The sequence below is a fragment of the Psittacula echo genome, assembly GCF_963264785.1.
Source record: "Psittacula echo genome assembly, chromosome: 24".
Taxonomy (NCBI): Eukaryota; Metazoa; Chordata; class Aves; order Psittaciformes; family Psittacidae; genus Psittacula; species Psittacula echo.
The window spans coordinates 1,455,354-1,465,326 of NC_137759.1; the positions used below are offsets into that span (position 1 = coordinate 1,455,354).

General features: G+C 55.8%; 1 protein-coding gene across 7 annotated transcripts; it reads left to right on the forward strand.

Moving 5' to 3' along the window:
- Positions 1-20: 20 nt before the first annotated feature.
- DDX49 (DEAD-box helicase 49) lies at positions 21-5,593 on the forward strand. Of its 7 annotated transcripts, none has more exons than XM_080634291.1 (13): positions 21-186; positions 268-391; positions 469-554; positions 1,306-1,427; positions 1,523-1,710; positions 1,829-1,969; positions 2,523-2,598; positions 2,681-2,757; positions 3,211-3,308; positions 3,645-3,719; positions 4,304-4,392; positions 4,765-4,836; positions 5,115-5,593. In XM_080634291.1, exons 1-13 carry the CDS (start codon positions 72-74, stop codon positions 5,301-5,303), a joined length of 1,452 nt encoding a protein of 483 aa, XP_080490417.1. In that variant the 5' UTR covers positions 21-71; the 3' UTR covers positions 5,304-5,593. The 7 variants fall into 7 exon arrangements, 6 of the variants coding, with proteins under 6 accessions (XP_080490417.1, XP_080490412.1, XP_080490416.1 ...); XM_080634286.1 differs by adding an exon at positions 4,943-4,966 and having other exon boundaries at positions 21-391; positions 5,115-5,253; XR_013958486.1 differs by having other exon boundaries at positions 21-391; positions 4,765-4,966; positions 5,115-5,240.
- Positions 5,594-9,973: the final 4,380 nt, after the last annotated feature.

Genomic DNA, 9,973 nt, shown 5'->3' on the forward strand with positions numbered 1-9,973 from the left:
GAGCTGAGTGGGACGAGCAGCCAATGAGCGGCGGGCGTGCGCGCTGACGCAGCGCCGGTGGCGGCGGTGTCATGGCGGAGTTCCGTGCGCTGGGGCTGGCGCCGTGGCTGGCGGAGCAGGCGCGGCAGGTGGGGCTGACGAGGCCCACGCCCGTGCAGGCCGCCTGCATCCCGCCCGCGCTGCAGGGTGAGCCCGGACCCACCCCGGCCCCGCGCACTCCGCCGCCAGCACCGCCCGCTCACAGGCTCCTTCCTTCCCTCCCCGCAGGCCGCGACTGCCTGGGCTGCGCCAAGACCGGCAGCGGGAAAACGGCGGCCTTCGTGCTGCCCGTGCTGCAGGCGCTCTCCGAGGACCCCTACGGCATCTTCTGCCTGGTGCTGACCCCCACCAGGTACGTGCTCCAGGCACCCGGCCCCCACGGGACCCAGCCCCGGGGAGGCCCCGCCTCACCGCGCTCCTCCCCGGCAGGGAGCTGGCGTACCAGATCGCCGAGCAGTTCCGCGTCCTGGGGAAGCCCCTCGGCCTGAAGGACTGCGTGGTGGTGGGCGGCCTGGGTGAGTGCTGCTGCGCGGGGCGGAGCCGCTGCCCTTCCCCTCCGGCCCCGGCGTGGGCTCGTCGTTAACGAGCAGAGTCCTCTGGAGTTTCTCCTTCCACACGTGCTGAGGGGCTGTGATCCAGCACCCAGGGCAGCAGAGGCTGGGGGGGGATGAGGAGAGTGAAGTTTTCCAGCTTTACAGAGGGAATCATAGAATCACGGAATGGTTTGGGTTGGAAAGAACCTTGAGATCATCCAGTTCCAACCCCCCTGCCATGGGCAGGGACACCTCACACTAAACCATGGCACCCAAGGCTCTGTCCAACCTGGCCTTGAACACCACCAAGGATGGAGCATTCACAACCTCCCTGGGCAACCCATTCCAGTGCCTCACCACCCTTAACAGTAAAGAATTTCTTCCTTAGATCCAATCTAAACTTCCCCTGTTTCAGTTTGAACCCGTTACCCCTTGTCCTGTCACTGCAGTCCCTGATGAAGAGTCCATCCCCAGCATCCTTATAGGCCCCCTTCAGATACTGGAAGCTGCTCTGAGGTCTCCACGCAGCTTCTCTTCTCCAGGCTGAACAGCCCCAACTTTCTCAGCCTGTCTTCATACAGGAGGTGCTCCAGCCCCTGATCATCCTCGTGGTGCTCATCTGGACTTGTTCCAACAGTTCCATGTCCTTTTTGTGTTGAGGACACCAGAACTGTACACAGTGCTGCAAGTAAGAGTGCATGTTCCATGGTCCCCTCTGTGGGTCTCTTTGCAGACATGGTGGCACAAGCTCTGGAGCTCTCCCGCAAGCCCCACGTTGTCATCGCTACGCCCGGCAGGCTGGCAGATCACCTCCGCAGCTCCAACACCTTCAGCCTTAAAAAGCTCAAGTTCTTGGTAAGGCACTTCTTCAGCTGGGTTTTTGTGCTTTTCAGACTCTTACCTTCTCAGCTGTACGTGTGCATGAGCTCGGGGGTTTTGGTTCTGCCTAGATTATGGATGAAGCTGACCGGCTGCTGGAGCAGGGCTGTGCTGACTTCACTGCAGACCTGGAGGTGATTCTGGAGGCTGTTCCAGCGCGCAGACAGACCTTGCTGTTCAGTGCCACGCTGACTGACACGCTGAAGGAGCTGAAGAGCCTGGCTGCCAACAGACCCTTCTTCTGGGAGGCTGTGTCTGAGTCAGTGTTCACCCTCGCTACACAGAACCCTGTTTCCTCTCTGGTTTCTTGCCTCCTCACTGTCCCTCATGTTCCATCTTCACTTGCCCCACCGCTGCTGCTGGTGCTTCCCCTCCAGGGTGCGGACAGTGGAGGAGCTGGACCAGCGGTACTTGCTGGTACCCGAGGCGGTGAAGGACGCGTATCTTGTCCACTTAGTCCAGACCTTCCAGGACGAGCACGAGGACTGGTCCATCATTATCTTTACTAAAACCTGCAAGTGAGTGGCCTTGTTCCTTGTGAGCACTCTTAACGCAGACATTTCTACTTGAGATTCCAAGCCTGTGCTGTGTCGGGTGTTAGGCTGGGATGGTGTTTGCTTCCATAGGCTGTTTGGTAGAGAAACACATTTTCCTTTAAGCAGTTTGGGGCTGAAGGGCCATCCAAGACAAGTAGCATGCCAGGAGGTCAAGCTGCTTTACCTCTCTGCATCTTCTTTTCCTCCTGCTGATGGATACTGGGAAAGGGATGGGGCACATAGCCCTGTCTGCATCCCAGTGCTGCTGCTCCCTTCCTTTGGGTGGTTCAGGTGACTGAGATGGAGCCCTGGAGCTTGTGACATTCCCCTGAGTGCAAGGGGAAATGGGTCACACTGCCTGGGGTGAGCAGGTGCGGAGTGGGGGTCCTGTTCCCTGCCTCTGTCACAGCACTGCAGCATCCAGATGTGGTGGTAATTTGTGTGAGGGCTTCTGGAGGAGCCCAGCTCTGTCCTGCTCCAGCAGCTCCCTGTTTCCCTGGGGCATTCTGATTCGTGTATTGGTTTTTCCTTCAAGGGACTGCCAGGTCCTGAACATGATGCTCAGGAAATACAACTTTCCTTCTGTAGCTCTGCATTCCATGATGAAACAGGTGGGTATGGACAGACCTGGGAGAGGGATGTTCAAGTCCTCCTGGGTCACAGTGTCCCTCATACAGGCTTTTCTCTTGACAGCGACAGCGATTTGCAGCTTTAGCAAAGTTCAAGTCTAGCATCTTCAAGATTCTCATTGCCACTGATGTTGCTGCCAGGTAAGGGAAAACCACAGTCTCTGTTGCCAGAGGTCTTAAGCCTGCTTTTTAAGTGCCAGAACTACTGTGGTGATTTGGCTGGGGTTAGCAAGTGGAGAGCTTTATAATCCCCCACTTTGGTTTACGGGGTTGTAGAACATCTCTGAGCTGTGTTTTGGAGCTCACTCATGCAGTATAGCTCTGATCCTGGCTTGTTCTGCTGCAGCTGGGGGGATGTGTTCTAGCAGGAGAATGATTTTTGTGATCTCTGGGTCAAGGAGGGAACAGTGGGCTGTGAGGTGATGCTGTGTTCTGTGACTTGGAAAGCTGCGTGAGGAATTTGTCCTAGAACCAGCCAGTAAAGATGACATCAATGAGAATATGGGGCTTGGGGAGAAAGCAGAGGGCAGGAATTCAAACTGCCTGTATTAAAACGGCGTTTCCCCACTTCTGTTCTCCTCTGCTGTGCTGCAGAGGTTTGGACATTCCTGCAGTCCAGGTTGTCATCAACCACAACACTCCCGGCCTGCCCAAGATCTACATTCACCGTGTTGGCCGGACAGCGCGTGCGGGTGAGCAGGGAAAGCTTGAGTGCCCTTTGCTGCCTGAAACTGGGATCCCAGTGCTGGGCTGAGCCTGGCGCAGGGGCGAGGAGGCGGCAGTGCAGTAGCAGTGCAGTCTGGTCAGGCAGTGCCAGAGCTGCTGAGACCTGGCTCAGCATCCTGCCTTAAGGCTGCAGTGCTGCCTGGTGGCTGCTCTGCGCTGGTAGTGAGCAGAGACCCTTCTGAGTGCCCAGTGAGCAGACTGTGGCAGGGCAGACTCATGGGGATGATGGAGTTTGGCATGGGCTAGGCTTCATCTCCCTCTGCTCAGCAGCATTCACATCTCGGTGTGTTTTCACCCTGCAGGTCGGAAAGGAATGGCCATCACACTGGTGACACAGTACGACATCCATCTCGTGCATGCTATTGAGGAAGAAATCAGTAAGTAGAGCACCATTAACGCTCCTAAAATGTGGGATTGTCTGTGTTCCTTTGTGCTCATGGTGCTTGCAGTGCTGATTTCATCTGTGAAGAATGATCCAGAGCATCAGTGTGAGAATGGTTTCCCTTCCCTGTGTGGCTAAGGCTTGGAAAAGAGCAGGAGCATCAGCAAAGCATCAGCTTTGATTCTGCTCTTGAGTGCGTCAGGCATGAATGGGTTCATCTTCCTGCTATTCCTACTGGAGGAAAACCAGTGGCTGGGCTCTCTCTGTAACCTTGTTATTAAAGCAGCCAGCTTCTTCCTTACTCCCTTGCTACTGTGAGTGCTGATGTGGACAGAAAGGACCCATGCTTTGCATAGCTTCAGGCTTCGTAGTTTTTGAGGAAGGAGACCTAATAAATGCAGCACCTTGTGCTATGGGGAATTGTAGGCAGAGGGGAGGATTTGATCTTTGTTGTAAGGCTGAAGGAGTGATCACAGTGCGTGTCAACAATCCCACCACTAATCAGTGAGCTGAGTGGGGTTTTGACCAGTTGAGATTTTGTACCCAACCCTGCTCTGTGAATGTCTCACCCTGATTCAGAGCTGAAGCTGCAGGAGTTCTCTGTGGAGGAGAAGCTTGTGCTTGACATCCTCACCCAGGTGAACGTCACCAGGAGGGAATGTGAAATAGTAAGTGTGCAAACGTGAAGCCCCTGTGTTCAGAGGACTGGAGAACTTGGGCAGCTGGGAGGTTCATCACAGCCTAACGTGTGGCTCTGGCTGTGCAGCTTTGCTCTTGAGCACATAACTAAGAGTTGCTGTTCATTGTTCGAGTGGAAGCACTTGGCTGTGTGCACGTGGGGGGTTGTTCTAGTGATTTTCCCTAAGTTTGGTCTATTATTGTACATTCTTGCAGCATTTTTGTGCTGCTGAGTGTTGAGGCTGGTGCTCTGGGGGCTGCCAGATGTGTACACACCAGGAAGGTGCTGCTCACCCTGTACAGCTCCATGACAGGTTTGGTGCTTGGTTACTGATTGCCCTCCTGTATCTGTGCTTTGACAGGAACTGGAGGGAATGGATTTTGATGAGAAGAAAGAGATAAATAAGCGGAAACAAATGATCCTTGAGGGGAAGGTGAGAGTTGCTGCTGGATAAACTGCTGTGATCAGTAGCTGGGATGCTGCTATCAATGGGAGTGCCTCACTCACTGCTGTGCTGTCTCTGCCTCACTCCCCTTCAGGGTGGTGAAGCTTTATCTTAAAAGGTGACTGATACTAAGAAGTGCACTGGAGTCATGTCTGACTTGTGCAGCCTACTTGGTCATGGGCTTCTAGGAGAGGCAAAAAAGGCTCTCTTCTAAGAGAGCCACTGACCCTGGGTATGTCACTGTGTCCTGGCATTTGCCATTGCAGGATCCAGATCTGGAGGCCAAAAGGAAGGCAGAGCTAGCCAAGATCAAGAAGAAGAACAAGCAGTGCCGTGAGAAGGTGCAGCAGGTCCTGCAGAAGAGGAAGCAGCTGCAGCTGAAGAGGAAACTGCAGAAGAAGATGGAGAGGCGGAACAGGCACGTGAAGGAAGAGGAAGAACAGCCCTCGGCCTGACTTGCTTGGCTTGGACTGCCCTGATGTTGCTGCTGCTTTGGGAATGCTGGGACCTAATGTGTTTTAATGTGGACACTTCTGACCTGACGTTGGTGGGAAGGTGGGAGAGGGGAGAAGAGAAGCTTCCATAAACCAGCTCATTGGTTCCCCTTCCTGCACAAGGCCTCCCTGGCAGGCTGGCTCTGTCTCCTGGAAGTGTCTGTCAAGAGCCTGTTTCCTTCCTCCGCCAGAGGTGAGGCCAGACCTGAGCTCTTGGTGATGTGCAGGGAAATAAAGCTCCTCTGTCTCTTCCCCTGCATTCAGTCCCAGCTCTTTCCCTTCCAAGGGCTGGTGCTTGCTGCTCACAGTGTTTGTGTCAACAGATTCTCCTCTGAGCCAGTATCTAAAAATACTGCGACAAAATGAGCTCTCTCAGTCTGGCTCCCTCCTGCAGAGCATCTTTGAGGCCCTTTTTCTGCTCTGCTGGGTAGGTTTCCCTGTGTCATTTGCATCATGTTTGGAACAGGAGCTTGGTTGGGCTGGAGGGGGCAGAGCTCTCCTAAGAAACGGTTGTGATTCCCTAAGGAGACAGAACTTGCAATCTCAGAGCAGCTCAGCCCAGCCCTGTTCTGATGTCAGGTTTGATCCTTGGTGCCGCCTTTAACATTTAGAGCTTCCCCTGACTTGAGACTGAGGATCTGCTATTTCTGGCTCTGGCTTACAGAAATAGTTCCTATGCTCAGTGCCCAAATAAATACAAGTGAGCGCTGGTTGACTTCCCAAACACAGAGGGGAGCTGTGGGACCTCAGGGGTGGGCAGCAGCCCTGGCGTGGGCAAACAGCGTGGAGATAACATGGGGTTTATGGCAAGAGATGAGCTGGGGAAGGGTTGAGCTTCCTGAGGGGGTTGCATCCTTCAGTCCCTTCATGCAGCCTGAGAGCAGCTCCTTTCCTGGAGCGTGCAGTCCCTTTGCCTGGCTGCAGCATGAGCACAGTGAGGCCTTGCCGAGGAAAGCTGGTGTTTCCCTGGGGAAGCTCCTGCAGCCAGGCACTGCAGGGTCTCCTGGTGCCTTCAGGCCATGCAGGGAGTGGTGCTGGGGTCCATGGGGGTCCATCTACGTGATGGGCAGCAGGCAGGGTGGAGGTGGTGCTGCCGGGGTTCCTTCATCCTCCTGGGTGCCCTCTGGGAAGGAGAAGCTCTTGCTTGGAGCACCGCTCCCTGTCACCAGCGGCAGCTGCTGCTGCAGCAGCAAATAGGTTTGTGTCAGGCTGATGCTCTGTGCATACAAAAGGCTGCCACAGCCACGTGCACGCTGAAGTGAGGGGCAAGCCTGGCAGCTGCAGGTTAACAAAGACCCTCCGTGGGCCAGGCTGCTCCTGCCCTCCTGCCCAGGGCAGCCGTTGTTGCCCTCCCTCTTGCAGACACCCCTTAACCGGCTGGCTGGAGCCTTTGCTTCCTCCTGCGGGGGTTTCTCTGTCTCCCTCCACGTGTGACACAGGGGCTTTGATCACGGCTCCTGTCCTGAAGCTTTTATCACCCCTCGTGTCTGGGAGCAGCCTTCTCTGCGAGGTGCTGGAGAGAGCTTTGTGTAGCGCTGCTGAGCCCTTCTGCCTTCAGAGAAGCTGTTCTGGGAGAGACCAAGTAGAAAAAGCGGCTGCTGCAGGAGCTGGGATGTGGCAAACTGCCTGAAATTCCCAGATGAGGAATTCCCATCGTTCCCAGGGCCAAAGGCCATTGGGGACGTTTCCGTACCTGCCCCAGGTAGGATGTTGCACTGTGGGGTTTCCAGGCATTGTCACAGACCTGTGGGATCCTCTGGGAATGGAAGGATTCCCTTCCCGTCTCCGCCTGGCTTGGAGCCTGTGGCTCTGCTGGTGCCCTGAGCAGGCACCGGATCCAGGGCTCTCCTCCCAGCTCCCGGTGGCTGTTTTGCTACGGAACCTTCACCTTCCCGGAGCTCTTCCCTGCTGCTGAAGCTCCTTGGCTGTGGCACACCCTCGTGTAGGGCTTGCCTGCAGCTGCCCGGGCTTGTGTCTGCACGCTGGGAATGACATCCCTGACACTTAACTCCTGGATCCTCCCTGCCAGCAACAGGAGTCCAGAAATGGGACGGAGGGAAGGAATTACCTGGATTCCTTCTGTGTGCTAAGGAAACCTCCCTGGGCGCTCTGTTGAATGCACTCCCTGCAGCAGCTCTGTCTCCTGGGAACACATCCTGCAGGACTCGCTTTGGCTTCCTGTCACCTCTGGGAGGGAGAGCAGTTGTCAAGGAGCAGCAGCCTCTGCTCTGCCTTGGCAAAGGGAAGCTGTGAGCGCAGCACCAGCCCGCGGCAGTGGCTCATCCCCATCCCTTCATCTCTGCGCAGCCCTTCCCAGTATCATCCTTGTATTCCCAAGGCCAAACATCACAGGCGGTGCTGCTCCCACACTGAGACCACAGGGGAGCTGGCACTCGTGCCATCAATCTCTAGGCTCAGGCACTGTTTTCATCTACTCCTAACAAGGTCTGGACATCCATATCTCTGTAAGGCTGCAGTGAAATGTGAGCTGTGAGCTGCCTGCTGGGATCTGCAGCCCTGTTAGCGCAGCACCAGGCAGAGGCTATGTAGAGCATCCTGCCTTGTTGCGCTACCAGGTCCTGGGGCAAACAAGCCAGCAGCAGGGTGAGGAGCTGCCCTGCTCTCCCTGGAGCAGTGTCACACGTGCACAGGCTGCAGGATGGGCTACGTGAGTAATGGGTGACAATTCACACCTGTGGCAGCCTACACAAGCCCCGTGAACCACAAAGGCGCCGCGTGCCCTGGACTGGCTGCTGCTGCAGACCACAGACCCCCTCCCTGCACAGCACGGGGATAGGGATGATGCCATGGACAGCGGTGGTGGCAGCCTCCGGCCCTTTCCACCTGGCAACTTCCCACCCCTGCAGCTGACAGCAGCAGCCGAGGAAATGGAATTTGGTCCCTTGGATTCTCCCTTCCCAGGCTGATGCTCAACAGAGCCCAGGGAGCCAGGGGGAAGCAAATGGTGTGAGCTGATGAGTGTGCAAGTGTCACCCCTTTGGATCACCTGTTGCTGGCGCTGATACATCTCTTGTGTCCGGAATGTCGCTTCCTCTTAACACAAGGGTCTCATTTCCAGGATTATTCCAGCTGCTGCTTGCTTGCTAGGGTGGAGGGAGCTGCCGGAGGAGGCAGGACCCGGTGCAGAGCTGATGAGTGCTGGGGCTCGTGTTCTTTTCCCCCGGAGCAGAAGCTGCCTTCACACAGCACGCTCTGGTAGCGATAATCCTCAGGAATCACTCGGGGAAAGGGAGCTGGGAACCTCGCTGGGATTGGGGACTTTATGCCGTGTTCATGGGCATTTCCCACAGCACAGGGCTAATTGCCTTCGGTGGTGCTCAGTGTGTGCAGGGGGGGGTCCCGCTCCCAGCCTGTGCTGCCGACTGGAGCCAGCCCATGTCTGCACTGAAGATAACCCCTCCCAGGGGTGAGCTCCCCTCCTTCTCACTAATGGTGCTCGGTAATGACGAGTTCCCCCCAAGCTCCATCCTTTGGAGGTTGAAAACCAAGTGCTGGTTGCTTTCCCCTTAGCACGAGGGTGTCCTCCCAAAAGCACAGATAGCAGAGACATTCTGTTCAGTAACCTCGATGTGAGGCTGCCGAAGGACCCAGCACACCTTACCAGGGCTCTGCAGTGGCTTCTGGGGAACAGAAGGATTTTTACCTCTTGGTTAAAGCCTGCTCAGCACTTAGGGCATTACCAGCCTGGCCTGTGCTAACCTCTTCCTCGCTTGGCTCTCCAGGCACTTGTAGATGGAAGGAATTGGAGTGTAGCAGTCCTCCAGGGAGGGTAATTGTGTGCTCCATGGAGCAGGAGGAGGAACCAGAGCCTGGCGGGGTGAGGAGGCTGCAGCGAGCTGTGGCAGAGCCGGCGCTGGGGGTCTGCGTTCCCATGCAGGCTCTGTTGGCATCTGGCAGATGGCGTTTGCATCGGGCACATCCCTTTTCTGAGGCTCTATTATTGGCACGTCCTGTAACAGCACAGCTTCATTTCCTCTTGCTGAGCTGGTCAGAAGGACCTTGCCCTGGGGCTGGGGCCGGGGCAGAGCATCTCACCTTGCTGCTGTTCATTGGAACGTGGTACAAAGAAGGGAAGGTTGAAAGATTTCTTGCTTTGCTCATCCTGCTCCCACATGTGAGCCATTTCCCTGTGTTCTCCTTATTAATGTTCTGTCTGGGTTTCTATGAATAATTAAGATCCTAATTTGCCACAAGAATTAGGTCTCTCAAAGCACCTGCAATCAGTGTTTCTCCTCCAGCAAGGAAGCTGCTGCTATTTAGCTGCTGACAATAACTGTTACTGCGAGACTGAAGCAAACTGCAGCCTTGCCACTCAGCGCTGGCCTCTGCGACGCAGGGGTTTCTCCTTTTGAAGCAAGAGAAGCATGCAGGGAAGGAGGGGGGTTGGAAAGCTCCCGGTGGGGATGCGTTGGAGTGCTGCTGTGCTGGAACACAGCTGAAGCCCTTTTGAAAGGCTCACTGGAGTGGGGCAGTGGAATTAGTGCTTTGCTGCTGCGCGGTCTCATTGCTAACTGCAGGTTTAGGGCAGCTGTGGAAAGAGCTGGTGATGAATTGGTTTTCATTAGTTTAGATGAGGGGAAGCCTGCAAGGGGAAGTGCCTCCTGGAGCCA

Excerpts from the sequence above, each read along its gene's own strand:
- DDX49 (XM_080634290.1), top strand. The coding sequence starts at position 72 with ATGGCGGAGTTCCGTGCGCTGGGGCTGGCGCCGTGGCTGGCGGAGCAG. Across the intron at positions 1,428-1,522 it reads TTAAAAAGCTCAAGTTCTTG|ATTATGGATGAAGCTGACCG; the intron begins GTAAGGCACTTC and ends GGTTCTGCCTAG. Across the intron at positions 3,309-3,644 it reads TGGCCGGACAGCGCGTGCGG|GTCGGAAAGGAATGGCCATC; the intron begins GTGAGCAGGGAA and ends TTCACCCTGCAG.